The following is a 21,570-nucleotide window of genomic DNA, read 5'->3' as shown; positions in this document are numbered from 1 at the left end:
TCAAAGCAGACCGCAAATAATGAATAACATGCTAGAGAGCTAGAGGTTGGAGGAATATGAAGAGGAGGGAAGGAGGTAAGAAACCTGTTACAAGAAAAAAAAGAGCAAGAGGTTGGGTTTAATGAGTTGGGGTGAAAACTGCTGTGAAGGTGGACAAAATGTAAAAGGCATGCTTGAATAGTAATGGGGGATAGAGCAAGGTGAAAAGGATGAAAAAAAAAAAGGAAGTTAAGAGTAGGCAAAGGAAATGTACATGAAGAAAACAAATATCAAAAGACAACTAGCTCAAAGGAGAGACCCGTGCAGCAAACAAACAGAAGGCAGCAAAGGGATTAAAACTTAGACATAGGTTTATGATTTGATTCTGCACAGACACAACACCAACGCAAGAAACCTCTTTTTTCATGTCTTCCTTTCAAAAGCTTCTAGAATGCACCTCGCAGACGATTCTAGATATAGCCCTTGCTGATGATCACTCAACAATAGAGTCACACTCACATGAAACAAAGCATATATATAATTGTTTGCTGTTATGTACTATTTTCTTCATTTTTTTTCATGCTCTGGGAGCCATTCAGACATCTACCCTTTTTGCGCAATATTTGTCCCACCTCAAATTAAAGAATCCCGTATAAATGACACTGACATGGCCCTCAAAAAACCAGTGCCAGTGTTTTACGCTGTACTGAACAATTGGCGCCTGCAAGATAGAAATTCAAAGATTTTTTTTTTTCATACAATACCTTGATGCATGCACGGCACACAGTTTTCTCGTGTGCTGAGATTATTGTGTGAGCTACACAACCCAAGTGGTCAAAATTAATCCGAAGTTCTTCATTATGCATCCTGCCTCTATACTATTATTACGAAGTTGTGAACGACACAATGCAGTATAGGCTAAGTATATATATTTGTCTATGTGAAGCAAGAAAGTGAGGAGCACTTATTACACTTTAAAAATGTTCCTCACAGTTGCGGCGGGAGTTCTAGTTGTTTATACTACAGGTTTTAGATTCACGTTGAAGTTCTTGAGATGCATACGCACGGCTTTTATCCAACACAACCCATGAGTGCTTCAATAAATCCCAATGCAAATGGTGGGTGAAACAGGGGACTAACATTATTAAGCTCAAGCGCCACAAATTATTGAGAGTGCAAAAATAAAAGCCACCCCCCCCCCCCCCCCCAAACCCCCCAAAAAGATTTGAAGATAAGAGGGCACAAAACAGTAAGAGCGAGCAAGGTTTTCTTGAAGCGAGCAAGCTGTGGGTGTCGCTTGCTCTGAAGGCGCCCCTGCCTGCCACACCCGCGTGGCACCAGCATGTTTTGGGGCCCGCTCTCGGTGGCTGCTTTTCATGCCTTAAAATGTCTACCCACCCCCTAACATGGCTTTCCACTTTTATGATAAAAAAACATGAGTACGTGGCCGTGTTCTGTTAAGCACGAATATATCCGACCTGGCCGTGCATCCAAGCAAACTGGCAGGTGATGCAAAGCATTGCCACCAGGTCCCTCTGCTCCTGGGCAACTTTGCTTCGATGCGTGGCTGGGCCGAACGCATTGGTGTTCCATGGTGCGAAGCCATGTGCTTGTGTGTTCACCCTAAGAGTGGACGATCATGAACATCCCGAAGGTGTTCACACTCTTTACTTAAGGAACTAGAATAACAAAACCGTGCATACATTGTAGCAGTAAATTTGGCACTGATTTTAAGCCATCAAATTTTTGTAAAGTTTACCAGCCTGAATAATGAGAGATGTTACAGTCAGATACAACTCAGGAATGAAGTGGCAGATGCCCCTCAAAGGAGGCTCTCCAGCCAACGGTGTCAACCAATTTTCATGATGCCAGGATTAATCCAATTAAGCCATGGTTAATCTCCTTTCATCTGGCTCCCCCTGCGATGTCACAGTGTAGTGGGATCCAAGGGGATTAACAACGAGGTCATGAGAATGGGTCAATGCCATTGACTGCAGGGCCTCCTTAGAGAGGCATTTGCCACTTTGTTCTCGACTTGTAATCCACTACAGCAAAACTTGATTTCATCTTATTTTTTGCCATCTTTGGTTGTTCACCTAAGCTTTAACACATTCATTGCATCGTGGGTCACCGGTGGGTCACATTATTTATTCATGCTGCATGGCTACGAATACTCAGTCACGCGATGAAGCCGTGCGACAGCTGATTTTTTAATAGCTTGTGAAAAGCACACGCGCCATGTGACACTACTACCCGCTGGCGGTTAAAAGAAGCTAGCTTTGTCAGTGGTTCACCAGTGGGCCACGACACACACGAATTTGGCCTAAAAAAATTGCTGTCCCAGTGAATTTTTAAATCAATTCACACGCAATCTGCTGCACTTCCAGCTCTGATTCACTGCATGGTGCACAGCAGTCCATGGTGCTCTGGTGAGCAAGGCTGCCCACTGCTCAGCAGTCCTTCACTGCTTCGTGCATAGCCATGGTGCCATTGCGGTGCACGAACCACTGCATATGCTTGTGAGGCAGTAAAGCTGTAATGCAGAGCAGTTAGCAGATGATGCCTAATAAGGTTATATAGTTCAACATGAGTAGCTCTTTCCAGTGGAGATGCAAAATTTTAGCAAGTTACAGAAAAGTGTATTATGAATGACTTGTAGTGCACAGTGACGCTGCAAGGCAGAGGCGCTAAGATCGGTGTTCCCAGCCGGCGAAAGAAGAAAATAAAGATGAACAGCGCGTGCTCGGTGCGCACGCACAGCACGGGCTGTTTGGTGCTAAAAGCCTGCTACTCTGGTCCTCTTGCTCTGGCGCTCCACTGTGACCCCGCAAATTCTCTACAGACTGTTATAACACTTCCAATTAAAATTTCTAGTACTACAAGCCAAAGTTTCTCAGAATATACTCAGCGAGTTTATTTCAGTTCCTGCTGTCAAGCCCAACTACCAAGTTCATCTGTTGATGTTTGGCCCAACAAGTCTGTACCAGCATGCATTAAAATGTTCTCTACTGTTCCATGAAACTCTTAACAGTAGTAAAAAAAAAAAGTCACACACACTGATCCAACAGAGTGCTTAAGACTAGCTGACTACACGGCTAAGATTTAATTGAAAAGCATAGGCTAAACTGCACTTTCAAAACTGAACCTATACTGTATCGGTACTGACTGCATGTATTCAGCACTGGTGTTATAACACACATAGAAATCGAATGAAGCACTTATGTTATTAAGGGATCTTTTTTTTTTCCTCCTAGAATAGGACAGTACATGACAGGGAAACAGGGCTAATGATATATTAATGCCAATGTAGATAAAACAAAAAAATTAATGGTTCAAAATATAGTGTTACAGTGTGGATAAGAAGAACACGAATGCTACCATACAGTGCCCTTTTATTTTCAAATTATAAATGCAGGTGCGTGACAGTTACATCAGCTTGCATAAGACATTGAGCCCATCTATGAATTTGAGTTAAAAAGAGACACAAGAGCTGATAGTCCAACATGACCAAGTCCATTAGCTTACACAGCCTCTCCAACATTTCCGTGTGAGCTGCACAAGCTCCCCAGTGCAATAGCCAGAGGTTTCCTCTACCAGGCTATCTCTGAGTGAGCAGCTCTTAACAAGTGCCCTCATCAACTGACACCACCAATTGAAATAAATTCTTGTTTGCAGGTAACATTCCAGCACTCTCAAGTATTCAGCTCAAGCAATGGTACTTAAGAAGGACTCTAGTTCGGGCTAGCTGGTGTATGATTCACAAAGGAAATGTCGTGTATGTTTCTCTTTTGTCCCCGTATTTCGCGCCGTTTTCTTTGTGGATGGTACTTAACTGCATGGGATGTACTGTTGTCATTAATCCTGGTTACAATGGGTACGAAAACACTATATGTAGAAGAAATAGAAGTACCCGGGTTCGAACCCGACCACAGCGGCCGCGTTTCGATAGAGGCGGAGCACAAAAAGGTGCCCAAGTGCTGTGCGATGTCAGTGCACACTAAAGATCCCCAGGTGGTCAAAATTATTCCGGAGCCCTCCATTACGGCCACCTCTTTCTTCTTTCACTTCCTCCTTTATCCCTTCCTCTCGGCGTGGTTCGGGTGTCCACCGAGATACATGAGTCAGTTACTGTGCCATTTTCATTTCTCAAAACCAATTTTAAATTTTTTTTAAACAGGACAAAAAAATGTTAAAACAAATTCACAAAGAACTTGATAAGGCTATCAAATAGACAAGTTTCAGCCTTCTTTGTCAGAAGCCTGCAGCACACAGGGCATTCATTCACAACAACACAGGCTATGTTCATCATTACTTGCATTTTATTCCTCAAATTAATTCACCAATAGTAAAGAGGAGAACTAATGTTCCGCCATCCTGCTTAGACTACTTCTGGCAAAAATAAAAAAATGAAAGTAGACAGTTGTCCACAAGAGTTACAAGAAAACACCTACCCTGCGCTCAAGTCCAAAAACTAGGGAAAAGCCCAAGATGAAAATAATGCAGGTAGATTTCGTCATTGTGTACCTGCAAAGCACAAAAGATCAGGTGAACAATACAATCCTATAGCTAATGATCGTGTCTCATATCACTGAGTTAAGGTTAGAAAATACTGCTGCTTTGCATGAACAGTCACCAAGGGTCACACTAAAGCAGTGTCTACAGCACTCATCGCAAGCAGAACTCAGTATGTAAGTGAATTAATGAAAATCAAACAAACTTTCACTCAGAAATGTTTAAATAGGATGTAGCACAGAAATGAACGGTGAATAGGGTAATTTCGCGACATTATCTGTTAATCCAACAGGAGCATAACTTTGTTCTCTCAGAGATGCAGAACTATAACTTCTGGTGACATTCATCAAATCCAGTAAGTATAGACAGACAACTTCACGGCTTAGTAAACGGCAATGTAGGCTCATAAGCACCTCAATAACTGACCTAAGGGGTAACACACATCCAAAGGAGAAAGTAAATAATTTGCACGCTGTTGTTTTCAGTGCCGAACAGGAGAAGAAAAAAAAGTTAAAAACATTGAAAGAGAGTGGAACTGCCACCTGCGCATCTAATACAAAACTCTCATTCACTACGTCACACAACTGATATGTAGAACAGCTTTTAATAGTGTTATTATCTGTTGTTATTAAATGCCTTCTTTCTGCTGGGTGGCACTGCTCAGCCGGAACTTATAGCCCTGTGTCTTTGACCCAACCGGACATGCACATACATTATGAAGAACCCACCCTAAGCCAAAAATTGTCTTGTCAAGGCTTCCCTGCTCTTTTTTATGCATGGATCACTGGTACATTGGTACATAACAAGAAGCACAAAACAAAAGATGATGAAAAGCAGATAAAATAAAGACGCCTGCAGGTAACAAAAACTAAAATATTCCTTCCCTCTTTACTTCATAAGGCAACAAGTTTGGGTATGACCAGGAAGGGGCAAAAAATATACATTCCTGCACCACAAGTAAAATGCACAAGGAAAAAAAAGTGGCATAGGCCACAGGAAACAAACTGAAGAAGCACTGTTGGCAGTCACTGAGCCAAAATAGGCATATTTTTACTGCAAACCAGGGCTTAAAGTCTGGCTTCATCGGAGGGGGTCTCTAGTGATTTCAGCAAAGGTGGAGAGGGTAACAGAAGGACAGAGGGAAAGCGGCTGGCAGCCTGTATTACGCATAGTTTTATACAAAGGGGAGAAATAAATTTAAGGGTGTTTTTTGCTCAGTTTATAACAGTTTTATACAAAGTGCATGGAGCTCCGTTCTAAGGCAGTGAAGCTTTCTGAACAGTGTACAGTGGACTGTGGAGCGTGCGTGCACGAATTTGGAGGGCGGGCATGTGTATGCTCCCTTGAAAAAAATAAAGATCGCTGTGTGCAGATTCTGCTTCCCCAATACGCAAAGACAATGAAGGCGAGGGAGGTCTCGGACCCCTCATCAATATTCGAGGGGGGTCTGAGACCCCCCCAAGACCCCCTGACTTTAAGCCCTGCTGCAAACTAATAAACTGTGCAAAGCAAACCGTTACAAAGCGAGATACATGTAAAAACACATACAACGGTGCAGACTTCCAACGAATACACTGCATGAAAACATAGGACTTATAAAGCCCACCAACAAAAATTGTAGGAGATACTTAAGCACCGCCTTAAGGGTTATGACGCGATAGTGCAATTGGTTAATTCCCGTATATGCACACGGTCATTCTCTTCTTAACATTCATAAATACCTGGAGTTCTCATTCCCCTCCTAGTGCAGTGGTGCAGCGATTAAGTGATGCGCCACTGCCCTGTGATGGCAGCTACTCCCAGCGGTTGGCCTTGAGCAGCCCAGGTTGCTTTTCCCAAGCGACCAATCAATTTAACTGGCACCTGCCATGGTGGACAGTTTGCTCACTATCCGGTGGGCAGTGTGGGATGATTGCCACAAGGTCACATGACCTAAGTGGCCCACCTGCCTCCTAGGTTGCTCTCTGGGCACCATCTGCCAGAGTCATAACTGTGATTTTTTGCACACAATGCCGACAATGCCGAAAGTGGATTTTCTGGACAACGGGGGTCTTTAATGCTGCCCGCGTTAAAACAAACAGAGGGTGCAATCACAAACTTAACGTGCCATGAGGCATCGATGAAACAAAGTTGCGTGTACATGTTGACAGCAGAGCTGGTGGAAAGTCTGAATGTGTCCATTTAAAAATTCGAGCTCTTTCCTGTGAAGGTGAAAATAAGGCGACCTGATGCAGATGTCACCTCTCTTCAAGATATCTGTGGCAGCATGCCTTCCTTATCACTTTCACAGAAGGAGTTCGCTAAGATGGATACATTCAGACTTTCCACCAACTCTGATGCCATCATAAAACACGCGTTCTTGTAGTTTCATTGATACCTTTTGTAGCGATAGCTACATTACGCTAGCATTTCGAGTCTTCAGCGTGGCGGCGCCGTGGCCACCGTGGCTAGTCACGAGGCTAGTCACGAGCAGCTGCCGGCGGCGCAGTGCACTGGCGAAACCGAGTGGGGGGGGGGGGGGGGGGGGGGGGGGGGGGGGGGGGAGTGAATTCACGTCCAGGGACGAAGATGAAGAAGGAACGCCCAGCGAAACGGAGCAGCGAAAGACTGACTTTGCAATTTGACTGAGCGAGTTCCACTCGGCCAGCTGTAGCTATCGCATAACTCCATGTTCAACCAGAGCTAAACCACAGCCAATTTTATTCGACTGCTTGCAAGTGTGGCACTATGACATCAAAAAAGACTAATTAAAACATGTGCAAGAGTAGTTACACCGACATAAGTCAGTCACAGAAAATGAAGACATATCATAGTATATCTCTGCAAGCTCAAGCTGCAACTCACATTTTGTCAGCAGTGAAAGATTCTGCACACTTAAGTAATGTGGAGCTTTGCCTGGTTTGAAGGGTTTCACGAGTGCAAAGATTGTAGTAGTGGTCAATAACGACTTAGGATAAACTGCTGATTTTAGACCAGACTGCTGCACATCCAAAAACTGTGCAGACACCAGCACATGAGTGGGGTGCATATGCACAGCTATTGGCCAGCAGAAGCAGTAAACAATAAGCTGAAATAGCAGGAGCTCAGTGGGCTTCACTCTCAGTTGTACTGGTTTCATCCCCTACATGTGCTTTCACACATCCCCCTCAATGCTCGACGAGTCGACAAATATAGCCATTAAAAGTCGCTCTAAGGCTTGCTACCACTTGCATTATGGTATGTGGTGCATTGAAGACTTCAATAATGTTAAACGTGGTGCTTATGTCTTGATTAGGAAACTCCGAGATGTGGAAGTAAAGTTCTGCACTCTGGTATTTTCCAAAACAGAACCGTGCGCACCACTAAAGGTTTCACTCATCAGAAGAAAGAAGAAACCTAAGGTGTGAGGGTTTGTGGCGTAGCTCAATGCGAAAAACTGAGGATGACCAGGATGTGATAAGCCAGAAACTAGAAAGCAAAATGTTGGTTAAGATTGCCAACGTCCACATGTACCAGTAAGATGAAATGGACAGCAGCACACAGCCAGCATAGAACTTTCCTGCACTGAGAGACTCGGAAGCTGCAACTAAAGTTGATGATTTTAATAGGGCAGAGATGCATTGGCTACTTGAAATTATACAACATAGCACACTTAAAAATTTTGTGACCCGAGCAAATCTCTGAATTGGTTAACTGAGATTTCAGGTGTTAGGTGGTTTTAAATCATTAAGTTTTACTACAGAGGCAAACATGTCCGCACACCATTAATGAAGGAAATTGCAAATGGAACAGTGAATTGTGAGGCTTAATATCACAAAGCGACGCATGGGTTATAAGGAATGCAATGAAAAAAAACTGTAAAAAAAGGATGCATAATAAATTTCAACCCTAGACGAATTTCATAAGTTCTCCCTGTTCATTTGCCTATCAACATAAGCTGCTCAGTTTAACTGAGCAGCTATGTTGAACTCATTCACTCGTCCACGAATGAACTCATCCCACGAATGAACTCGTCCACGATTTTCCAACCACATGCTTGTGCTTGCTTCAGCACATGTTCCAGCACTTTCTCTAGGAATCAAGTTCCCAAAGCACAGTTACTTCCCCACATTTCATCATTTTAAGTGAGGCTTTTATCAAATATGGCACGCTGACATTACACTGCAATTCTTATCAAAATTACTCATACTGTACATGATCCTTAATCCCTCTAAAAAACCTGATTAAGCAACACCTTTCAGCAAATTCAATATCCCACAAGCTTGAAATACTACCATATTTGTGCCGTGCCACCATTTTTTTTACACCAATGCTTAAAAGCCATTTACAGACAATGGGCTTCTTGATTATGGCTATGAGGCCTAGAAAAGAAAAACCTGACAACTATGGTTGTTTGTACCAGCAATACATTGGTTACATGTCCCAACACCTTAAGCAGAAAGAGGAGGCATAGTGGAGAACTATAAGATAATATTGATGACAGTGAGCTCTGTGAAACGCACCAAGACCTTACTACATTATGCAATAGATGCACTTTATGTCTACTGAAGCGGAGATTTCATGTCCAGGAGACCACGTACCAGCAGAGGTGGGCAGATGGCCCTCACTTTTACATTTCCGCCCTCACTCTCACTTTTGAATCCATGGCCCTCCCTAACCCTCGCCTCATTTTGAAAAAGTTATCCTGCCCTGCCTCATCCTCACTTTGAATAATTTGCTGGCCCCTCCCTCGCCCTCGCATCGTCGGCCCTCCCTCACCCTCACTAACAGTCGTTTTAAAACTCTAGCTATTTTTTGTAGTCGGCAACTTCTGGCGATTTTACTGAGTAATAAACATATATGACAAGCCCTCAAGGCACTGCTGGAAAAGAGGCTTGATGCTTATACTTTTCTGTGTGTATGTGTTGAGCTAATATGTGAGACAAAACCGAGACAGTTACGAGTTTGAGCCACAATATATCACTCTGCCTTTACTTTCTGGCATGCACCACACACGCATACATGTAACACTTCATTGTAATCTATATTCACTGCAAAAATGAGTCACCGCGTTGTGTCTGTGCACAAAAACTAATGTACGCCAAGAATATTTATAAAACAATGCAGCAGTGTTTACCAGGACAATTAAAATAAGTGCTAAGCACAGAATAGACTCAGAACAAGCACAGTTTGTAGGTTGCTTAATTACCATTACCTGATGACATTGCGATAGCACTGGGGTCTCTGAACTTCACTGAGTCTAATCTCCAGCCATTGCGTGCGGTTCGCTGCATGCTCGTCTAATGACGCTTCCACGCACATGGATGGAAGACGATGAAGACTATGCTTTCAAACTACAGCATGAGAGACTTTGCAATGCAGGTAGTCATCGCCTGGTTACGGCCAATCCCCCATGTGGGTATGCGCCATTTTATGAGGCAGACAACAACAACGACTGGCAGTTTAACACGCGTGAACGCGAGTACATGACGAAGACGACGACATTGCAAGCACAGCTCGAGAGCTTGGCAGTTCAATGCACCCTGGCCAATCCCCTGCTGTGGGTATGTGCCAATAAGCCTGAGGTCATCATCATTATCATCAGTTCATACAGGCAGGATGTTAAGATTTCTCCCAACTGATTGTTCTTCTGAGGAAAGTGTATGAACCGACCGACTTTAAACCGGAGTGGCACTCCCACTTGGTGAGGTGCTCAGCTTTACCTCGCGTCTAGTGCCCTGTTGCTGCGCCTTTTTTGGAATGTGTTTCGTGGCGTTTCCTAAGAGCTTTGTAAATAATTTGTTTAATGTAAATGGAATATATTTTCAATGCAATAAATGCCATGCTTTAAAAAAAAGCTGTGGCAATGGCGTAGTGGTCAGAAGCAGCAGCCAGCGGAAATGATTTTTAAGCGCTGTAGCGGGCTCAGATCCTGCTCGCCCAGCTTTAGTTTTATTCATTTCTTTAGTGTCTTCCCCCCGGTGCGGTGCCGGCTTTCCACTGCAGTGAGGCTCTTGTGCAGTCGCTTAAAATAAAGCATTATTGAGGCCACTTGAAAATCAAATGACTCACTAAAATGCAGAATTTGGGCTGAATAATGGTAACCACTAACTCCCCGTGTCTGGAGTGAACGATTCCTGTGGTTGCCATTTTTAGTGCTCAAGCCCTTCCAATCCACCGAAAAGTGGTGTCTGGCTGTCCAAAGCCTGCTTCTAGCACGTGGACCACCCTGGTTACATGACGTTATGACGTCATCACAAGCTGCCCATCGGATTGTGAGCAAACTGCCCACCGTGGCAGTTCAATTAATGATTAGCTGTGAGATATTCCTCAGGAAAAACAACCTGGGTCTCACAAGCCCTACCGATGGCAGCACCTGTCATCGCAGGACAGTGGCGTTGTAGCTAAGTTAACCGCTGCACCACTGCGCCAGGAGTAGAATCAGGACTCCCGAGGATCTGTGAATGTAGAGAATGACCACTTCTACCGCAGTACAAGTTTAAAACGATGCAATATCACGCAAACTTACATCAAATGATATATCAACTAAGATAAGCCAGTTCAGGTCAAGCAAAAGCATAGAAAGTCAAGGTAAACCATGCAAAACCAGGGCTAATCGTGCTAGAGCATGATAATTCGTGGTTAGCCCCAAACTAAACCACCCGTGATTTTTTTTCTTGCACGTCTACGCATTACCCATTTGCTGTGTGTAAATTCCCCTACCATGCCTGCAAGAAATTTTGGTTCATAAAATCAGGCGCGCGATTACGTGGTCACATGTCCTCACCAGGGACAGAAATAAACCAAGAGATGCCCCTGTTATTTGGAGAGGCAGTACAAGTTTTTTCTTTTTTAGCAAATTGTACAATGCAAGGCGGAACGAGCGATGATTCAGACCAAGGTGGTCAAGCTGCTGCTTTATTCTCTTGAGTAAGACTACAGTGGTTGGCTTTGCCCACCACAATCTGGCACCGATTTCCGATACCACAATTCCAGCAAAAATAGGAAATAGAAGATACGACTGTACTGAACTAGTCAACAGTGGGAATGAAAAAAATTCTACACGAACGACGCCAAGAGGCTTTGATTTGACAGTGGAATTCCATAGAAGCATGTTTTGCGCTGCAGCTAGTTCTTTGAAAAGCTCACTGAGCTGAAATCGGACTTCGTGCCAGGAAACCAAGCTTAGAACTTGGGAATTCAAAAGTTTTACTAGGTATAATTTCTACATGCTTTTACTCTACACTCTGATCAACTGACAGACTCTGGGCTGATAATGAAAATATTGACTGTGGTACCGGTTGCCGTTGTAGCGGTGGCCACCTGCACGGCCCGGCCAGTGCCCCTTGTTAGCGCACTATATGGGGTTGTGTCACCTATCACTTTACACAATTTTTTAAAATTAGACTTTTTGAGTTAGAAGAGCTCTTTTTTTGGCACAGCACTGTCAGCGGTGTAGTACATCGCGGCGACGGAGAAGGTGTGCGGCTCCCCTTCTTCATGTTTGCCTCGTGTACTTTCAGACTGCAGAAACTAATTCTTCTCCTGGAACCTTCTCCCTAATAACTAGCCCTTTAAAATGGGAATTTATAATAGGCTGCACAGACAAAAACTATTAGCCGGGAGTACAATTCGGGCCACCACCCTCACACTCAGACAATGCATCTTGCCCTCCCTCACCTCATCATATTTTTCCCTCCCTCACCCTCACCTCATAATGTCTTCCCTCCCTTGCCCTCACCTCACCATGTCTTTCCTACCTCACCGTCGTCCTCACAAATTTTCATACGCTCATCCTCCCTCACCCTCACCTCACTGAGTGAAATCCTCATGAGAAGAGGGTGAGGACGCCCTCATGAGGACTCGCCCTCATGAGGACTCACCCTCGTGAGGATGCCCACCTCTGCATGCCAGTGACCTTGTGCTTAGCAGCAAAACTGCTCAGTCATGGAATCCATTGAGCTAGGTCCCTATAGCTTTCACAGACAGAAGAATATAAACGGTTTGCAAAATTTCCAAATCATTGCCCCTCTCCAGAGCAAAAATCTGAAATTGACCGCTGAAAGCACCCCAGCCCCCACCACCCAATGCACATGACCGCTCCAACAACATAAGCTGCTGGGAAGGCCCCATATGGTCAGGCCAACCCGGCTAACGATCGCACAGCCAGCCAGTAAACATGACAGCTTTCAGTTACCACAAAGAACAACGGCAATAACATTTACCCTAGAAGAATGTGGGCTCCTATCATTGAAAAAAAAAACAGGCAGCATGCAGGAACTGAGAGATGAATGAATATTTGCCCAGGAACAAGGTGTTCAGATAGTGTAACTGACTGAATTCTGGAAATAATGCTGCCTCCCATGTGTACAACCATCAACAGCCATAGATCAAGCATCAAAACTTACAGTGACACAGTGATAAACTCAAAGCTCCAGTTTGAGAAGCCAATGTCTAGAGCACTAGCCACTCCTGTGATGGCTAGCTGCTTGACGTAGACTGCCCAACCAAGCAGTATCCGTGGCTTCCCAGTGCAAACCTGGTACACCAATCGCAGCAGCCCTGACAGCACAAACTTCACCACAAGGTGGCAGATGACCACCGTAAGTGGGAACCGGAACTCCTGCACAGTAAGATGGAGTGAGTTATGGCACATTCGTAGACTGCAAAGTAACAATACTTAGCACTGGAACAGAGCTGGTGCTAGCCACTATCACATGGTGCCAGTCACTGTCAATAACACGTTTTGGCCAAACAACAAAAGAACAAAAGCAGGAAACGTAAACCCATGAGCCAAAACATTCAATAACAGGTGCAATACCAACACTGCTAGCTAACAGCTTTAACTAGTTTAAGCAATTTAATGCAGTACAGGCACGAACAGAAAACCTTGTTAAAAGCAAACAAGGGCTATTAGTGTTGCACAAACCAGATAACATCAGCACCATAATGAATCACCAAATTAATTCAGACCATCAAGTCTTCCAGCTAGAAAACTGAAATCAAGCAATCTCAATGAAGTTGTATCCATGGCAACAACATCCATGAGAATGTTATCAAAAAAAAATTATTAATTAAGGCATTGAGCTTTCTGATAATCCTTGATCAAAACTAAGAGCCTTTTACCTTATACAAGAATTTGCTATGAGTAGCAAAGGCACTGTTATAAAAATATATTTGATATTTAGAGAATTAAATAAAACTGTTTTATGGAGAGGTATGCAATTATACGAAGGATTTTCATTTAATTACAATTTTTTTCTTGCCACAACTTCCTCATACTGCTCTTTTCAAGTGTCAGTTCTGCATTCAGTTCTATTTCTTATGTAAATGGTAAATAAAGCTCAAGCATTTGTGTTGTTACGGTAAAAAAAAGGGGGGGGTCATTAAAGGTTACTGCACTTTCCCTTTTAGATCCATGGAAAGCAAGCCAATGCCAGTAACGCTATGCACACTGCCAAACATATTTCTCTTATGGATTTTAATATAACTACAACTCATAAGGTCAATGCTTTTGCTGAACAAACAAATTATATCGTGTAGCAGCTTCTTTACGATCATCAGCTAACATGTTAAGCCCACTGCAGGACAAAGGGCTCTAATAGTGATCTCGAATTAGCCCTCTCCAGCTCAATTCCCAGCCACCCTATCCCAGCAGACTTCGTAATTTCATCTCAATGAATTTCTCCCACCCCAGGCTACGTTTCTGCTAGTTAGAAGTTTTCCACATTACACATTTTGCCGAAGTTCATTTACTTTTTCTTATTTCAGTTAGAATATTAATCACTGGTGTAGAGAGGAAATTTATTCTGGAAGGGGGGACATGACAGCATTTTACAAAGAAAAAATTCCCATGACGCTTAAGTAGCCTTAAAGGGGCACTGAAACAGTGTCCACACAGGATAAAAAAGCCGAAATACTGATAGATATTGCATCGCCTATCATCCTCGCACAAAAATTTTTTGATCTAGCACGAGTAGCACCAGAGATATCAGCGATGGAAAATGGCTTCCACAATTTCCCTCTCGACTCATACACTGGACCGAACAAGAAAAAATAAAGATTATAGACTGGCACCACACTCCGTCCAAGATAACATCACTCAGGCAGCCCAGCTCGGTTGTTTACTTTTTTTTTTTTGCTGCTTGCTCTCCCGCCACGGCTAACACAGGAGAGTGTGGAAAGGGAGACATGCCGTGCTATGAAAAACTTGTGCTACAAATACTTATGATTTATATTAATGCGTTTGAAAGCAGGAGCAGGTGACTGTGTTTGATTTAGGGGCACTGAGAGCTTGTATGCACCTAACGTGATCCGAGACAGTGGTGGTGGCATTTGCAGTTTTTTTGGAGCAAAAGAACAAGCCTAGTTTAAGCCATGACCACCTGGACAAGTCCACTTAATGAACACTTCTAGAACACGAGCCCATGCTTTGTGACTAAACAAAAATCGCAGTTTGATTCTGTCTTGCTGCACTAGTACTGAATTATCTTTGGAGACTTCAATAGCCCCAATTAGCTGATTCGACCCTTACGCCCACATTCCGTCTAAACTACTTGATAAAGTCCTTCTGGGCATGCTAGAAACATCTGGACTAATTAAACTCTGTGATACTGCGCCCTACATCTCAGAATGACTATGCCAGTTTTCTCGATTACGCCCCGACTAAAAACTTCGTTTAATATGGCAATGCACCGTCAGCCATATCCTCCCAGGATGTGACAACCCTCGCAGCCAAAGTTCATTGCGCGCCTCTGAAGTGGGATCAAAGTGAACAGAGGCTGTTACAGTTTGCTTATACAGACTACCCTCACCTCAGTCAACTCATTTACCTTACCCCTTGGTCTCTTGCACTTGATGAGCAGTGCACTGATTATTTGTATAAACTTCTGCTTGACAACGTCTGCTATATAACATGATTGCATGCCTCTCCATAACACCAAAAATGAGCCAACCTTCCATAGATCATAAGGGAAATTCAGACTCCAATTAAACATAAAGACCACCTCTTCAACAAGGCCAGCAAGAGTCAAAATACTTCTCATCTAGCCCAGGCCCATCAAGCTCGCAAAGAAGCAAAGCATGCTATTCATATATCAGAGAATGCCTACCCACAATTATCTGCAGAAAAAGCTGTGCACTAGCCCAAACCCTTCTGGCCTACATGCCTTGCTCGTCATCTGCTCGTTGGAAACAACAACAGTACTCATACACAAAGGTACATCTCATACTGAACAAACTAAAATTGCTGAATTATTCTCTCATCATTTCCCCATATCCCCAAACGAACCTGCCATATCTGTTTCCAGAAATTCCAACGCTTACTGACACACCAGCTCATCTGCTACAGTCACATCAACTAAACCTCTCAATTCCATAGATACTCACCTCGAGGACGTTTCTGATGCCCTCCACCACACAAGATTCACCCCGCATTCCTAAAAGCATGCAGCTCATAGCTTGCCCCTATACTAACCCACCTTTTCAAAAATTACTTATCCCATGTATCAGTCCCTCGGATTTGAAAGATTCCTTCAAATACCCCCACGACATAAAGGCTACGTGTCCCCAAATCAAACATCTCATCTTACCAGCCTATCTCCACAACATTAGTTGTTGTTGCACAGTGGAGCACGTCATAGACAAGAACTTACTTTACTATCATGAGTACCTCAACATTTTCAGTCCCCGTGAGTATGGTTTTCGTACGGGCAAAAGCTTCAAAACAGCCTTCGCTACTATCACTCACATGCTTAGCTTAGCACAGGCCTCGACAATTGGATTCCTTGCAAACGCGTCCAAACTGATATCAGGAAGGCTTCTGACAGCTTGATCACAGCTTGCTAATGCTTGAATATTGAATGATTTGAATTTGAAAGCCAATTAGTAATGTTCAAAAATGCCTGCTCCTCTACCAGCCCTGTGCATTATGGACTACCATAGGGTAACGTTCATCAACGTTCATCAATCATCACACATTCATCAATGTTATCCCACTTTCCTCCTCTATATGATTATGACCTTACGCTTATCCAACCAGCTACCTCACAATAGGATTACATCAACCTCCAGACTGACATCAATAGCATTTATTTCTCGTCCCTTTAAAACAGGCTCCCCTCATATCTGACAAAAGTACCATCATACATCATGTCTCCTTTTCAAGCCAGCCTCTAAACCTCCCAGCTTTATTCCTACATGAAAAAGAGGTCAAACACGCATCCCAAACCTACGTGCTCAGTGTCGCTATTGACCAACAACTCGCCTTCCAGAGTAACATTCAGGTAACTGTTTTGAAAGCAAGATGCTTGCTGGCATTCATAATCTGAGTTTTGAGAGGCGCAAACCCGACGCACCATGAGCTTTTACAACGTTCGCCTAGCCTATTCTAGAGTACTGCAGCTCGATTTGGCCCCGCAAAGCACACAGCCTTTCGTCTCACTGGAATCAATACAGTGCCGAGCCATCTACACGGTCAACACTCGCTAGATAGCTCAGCGCCTCATTATGTATATAGAAAAAACAATACGCTGCTGCAGAGGTAGGTTGGGACCCTGTGTACCTGTGATAGCAAGACCTCCAGACACATATATACTCTATATAAATATACACTTCCCCTAGCCTCCTCTCTATGGTGCACTTGCTTTGGTGGCCTCCAACCTACGTTCGCACAGACTTGTCACCACAGTCAACCATTTTTGACCTGGGCTATTCATATCTGGAGGTCTTTCTACACATCAGTCGCCCAAACCTGCACTATCGAACTCTGCCTCCCTGCACGTGTTTTCAAAATGTCTAGGCTCACCTTCGCAGAAATAATAATGGGAGACCATGTGCAGACGCATTTGTACAGCAGTGGACCCTCTCTTTCTGGAGGCTTTTTTAACCCCTTTCCTCTACCCACAGAGGCACTGTGGACCCTCCGGCAAGGGTGCAATGCCTCACTGCAGATGTCTTACCCTCCAGTGTAAAAAATATTCATCCATTAATTCATCTATCTGCTGCACAATATTTCAAGGACTACTCCCCTCGTAAGTTCCCATGTCACCATGCATAATGGAGGACCCCGTTAATGAGCACTCATCATTTGAACTAATAGATGAATGTTGGTCTAAAGAGGCTCAAAGTGCACAATTTTGCTATTATCAACTCGTTTTAATTACCATTAGCACACTGCCCCATGACTGCACCTACCTGCTCCCAAGCTGACCTGGATCCCATTACAAATTGTGGCACATTTGAAAGATGCACCTCCTCCCCAGTCCATCCTTCACAGCTCGGCCCACATGGGCAACAGCTGAAGGTGGAAGCTGTGGACACTTTTGCAATTTCAGAGATTTTCGCTCAAAACCTGCTGACAAAAAAAATTGTGGGGAACAGGCTTTAAATGCATTCTGCGTTAAAAACCGCCTGTGGAAACAACTCTAAAGAGTGGTTAGGCCATCTCAGTATAAAGTGAAAACAGGGTACTGTTTCTGTTTAATGCAAGCATATTTTTCTTCGTGGTGTTAACTAAAGCCACAAAAATTAAAATTCATAATAGGCTGAAGAATTAAATGAGTGCCGACACCTAATTTTGGTGGCATGTTTTCTTCTCTACAATGATTCGGAAGACACTACTATGCATGAATCACCATGTGGTATTTGCCTACAATCAATAAATAATATATAAGCAAATTTTTCTGTCCTGCTGTTTCGGTTTCAACAGCTGAAAGATGGCTATAACGTCAAAGTGTAGTTATATATCACGTGAGACATGAAACAATGTAAATATAATCGTTGCTTCAGCGTTTTAATTCACTACAGTGCTGAAGCCAGCCTTCCTCAAGTGCTGGAATGACAATGATTGTAGAAGCAGCAATTACATTGCTGTTCTTTCATGCCTCATGTGACCTATAACGACACTTTGATGTCACAGTCCTCGTTCAGCTGTTGAAACTGAAACCGAAACAGCACAAGAAAGAAATTGGATTATAAATTATCCAGCGATCGTAAGAAAATTCCACATGGTAATCCATGGATAATAATGCCTTGCGCATCATTACAAACAAGAAAACACGTACCCAAAAGTTAGGTGTGTATACTCCTTTAAATGCCTTAGCTTTGAATGCGCTCACTAGAAGTTTAGAAAAAAATGTGTTCATGAAAATGCATCTGGGAAATTTTACTAACAAATTAGTATTATTAGGCATTTAGTCAGATACAACTTAGCTCTGCCTACATTCAGGACCACCACACACAATTCCTCTGCGTCGAAAAAGTAGTTCGTTGTTAAAGGGATAGGGAACAAAAATTTGTCGCCATGATTTCTGGTCCAAATGATAGCTGTAGCACTGTCACCAAACCAACACTCCTTTGAAACATAAACGAGCGGAAAGTAATTATTTTAATCAATATTCCTCAAATTGCCGCACCTAGCAGCCTCCTAAGAAAGCTCCAGAAACAGATTGTGACAACAACCCTACCCGTTGCAAGCTATCGCCAGCACGAACCACAAGAGAGTGGACGCGTCTGAAATGCTATTGCTTCGTTGCACAGTCAATTTCGTTTGGCTTCCTTATGTCCACGCTTCAGGGTTCTCTGCCTGCATCTCGTGGTTGTATACTTTGGGTGAAAGGATTTTTCAGAAATCCCCATCGTCTGCAGCGATGGCAAACCAAAAAAGCAACATTTTGCAGAAACAGTACCGGCAGTCACCGGTAGTGTCATCTCATGCTCGGCAAAGGAATTTGCGCTGTCTTTTTCTGGGCAGGAGCAAGCCTGCGATGCTTTGCCTGACTTGCAGAAACCGCATTTATATCTACCTTTCACTTACAATATCACACTTAAAGCACTGCTTAATCTTCCAGAGTAACCGCACGTTCATGCAAGGTTCAGCATGAATGCTTGTAAGCACGGCACGAGATGGGGAGGGTAGGCTTGACATCATGTCCGTTGTCCTTTAGCCAGGAGCGCACTGAGTGCGGCCCGGCGGCTGCTCCCGAGACAAAAAAAATACAGCCATCCACTCAAAAATAACCGCAGTGATGACTGCATACATGGGTATTTATAGCTTACGAATGAAAACGTGGTACTTTTTCAATATTTGTGGTTTTTTATTCAGTATTCCTTTAAAGCTTTTTCTATTACCCAAAGAAGAAGCTAATCACAAGATGAAATTATAAGCTCAAGAATTTTTATGCCTTTGCTTTTCTGGTATAGTAAAAAAAAAAAATGCACTTACTGCTGCGACTGGTCAGCAAAGTAATACAGCATGGTGTGGGACCGTGAGCCCATTATTACCAGATGCTGTTTTTTAAAGCCGTATCTTACTATAATGCATATTTCATTTAGCTCGCTTCTTGGTTTGAAGTCCTACTGTCATAATAAAAAATAATTCCAAAGCCCACTTCATAGCTAGGAATAATGAATTTGATCTGCACCTTGCAGAGAGAGGTACCTTTGCTGTATGGCACAATACTATAGTAGGATACAACTGGAAAAAAAACAGCAGTAACAGTGGGCCATGGTTCACAGTGTCATGTATTACACCGCTGGCCAATCACTTTTTAATGTTTGGCTGTATAAACAAGCCAGGGGCATCAAAATTCTTGAGCTCATAATTTTGCCTTGTGATTATAGCTTACTGTTTAGGTAACAAGAAAAACTTAAACTACCGGTCTACTTTTTGCCACGGAGGAATTCTGTTTGGCACTCCTGTATGTGACCTGACCTTCACTGCAGGCTTGAGTTGTATCGGACTAAAATACAGCAAAGACAACTTCTTTCATATCACAGTGGGTCTGCCACCATAATAAACCAAAGTACAGACATTAGGCTCGAAATAGCTCTGCAGCCACAGCTGCCATGGCAACCACTGACATGAAACCCCATTTGCCATATGATCTGAGGATAGCAGCTTAAATGTTCTCAAGTGTGAAATCGGGATGCATGCATGACAAAATTAGATATTTTGTGAGAATATGACAAACATTTTAGCAAAGCTTGAAATGATATGCAAGGTGCCATTTCATTATTTGGGCTCGAAATTTGATTGATATTTCAGACGTTGAACGGCAAATAAGAAAACAAACAACTGCACTGGGTAGGTTAACCGTGAATTTTAATTGCGCAATTTAGTGCAGCAGAAGCCATCAAACACAAGGAATGGGCACAGGAATGTCGCAGTACTACTACTACACAGTGCATTGCCCTCACATGAAAAGAGATGTGCAAAGATTTCATGTAGATTTAGCAAATTATGCCACAAGGACTTAGTGATATCTGAAATATACAGAAGTTCTTCAAAGGGTACCTGGCTTTAAATACAGAAATAAAACTCATTTGCTCTGAAGTTGTCCAAAGCAGAAGAACGGAAGAAATTATTCAGTCTACTTTTCTAGCCATATGGCTGAAATATAATAGACAGCAGCATACAATCTCATTACTAAAAGCATGGTTTCAGCTAAACAGGATAACTTGTTTTTTTTTTATTTTCACGCTATATACCTAATATCAAATGGGCGAAAACACTACAGGAACAAAGGATGCCACACAGTGATAGTGAAACAAATTCACGCAGCAAACTGCAAAGCAATTATGCTTTGCGATTCACTGCGTTCAATGTAACGAAGCTAGGTTATCCGCCCACAGCTGACGTTTTTTTTTTATTAAAAGCTCCAAGGATTGGCAACAATCTGGATTCGTTAAGAGTTAGCAAGAGACGTGTATTGCCACTTTAGTGCCACGACAGCTAACCTCACCGCAGTGCCGCCGCCAGGGCACTCCAGCAGCCAGCGACCGAAGTCGGTTATTTCCCGATCACGCACTCAGTTGAAACAATTTCAAATTCTTCCGTAACCTTCTCCAACTGATTCCTGCATTGGCATAAACTCTGTTTTTGACCCTTGACCCAGCGCAAAAGGCAATCAGTGCCATCGCACGATTCGCACAAACAACTTTAGTAAGCAGCAAACAGGTGTTCATAACCAACTGAGCCACACAACGTTCCCTTCGTGTTTTGGCCACAAGAAACATTTATTAAATTTCGCTGTACGAATACCACGTACAAAATCTGGAAATGAAGATTAATTAATCAAGTCTGCCTGGAAAATCTGAAGGGGAAAAGCATCAGCTGTTACT

At 43.1% G+C, this 21,570-nt stretch overlaps 1 protein-coding gene across 4 annotated transcripts in view; it reads right to left on the bottom strand.

Moving 5' to 3' along the window:
* The window catches only part of LOC144114274 (solute carrier family 35 member C2), a 49,553-nt gene that overhangs the window by 27,379 nt on the left and 604 nt on the right, over nucleotides 1-21,570 (bottom strand). For all 4 annotated transcript variants that reach the window (XM_077647896.1, XM_077647893.1, XM_077647892.1 and 1 more), the window contains exons 2-3: nucleotides 12,858-13,072; nucleotides 4,431-4,503 (exon numbers count right to left, since the gene is read on the bottom strand). In XM_077647896.1, coding sequence (XP_077504022.1) covers nucleotides 4,431-4,503; nucleotides 12,858-13,072 — 288 coding nt within the window. The remainder of the gene's footprint in view (nucleotides 1-4,430; nucleotides 4,504-12,857; nucleotides 13,073-21,570) is intronic.

This window comes from Amblyomma americanum, chromosome 1, assembly GCF_052857255.1.
Source record: "Amblyomma americanum isolate KBUSLIRL-KWMA chromosome 1, ASM5285725v1, whole genome shotgun sequence".
NCBI classification, from domain to species: domain Eukaryota; kingdom Metazoa; phylum Arthropoda; class Arachnida; order Ixodida; family Ixodidae; genus Amblyomma; species Amblyomma americanum.
Note: the sequence above shows the minus strand (reverse complement) of the source record. Positions and strands in the feature narration are given on the sequence as shown.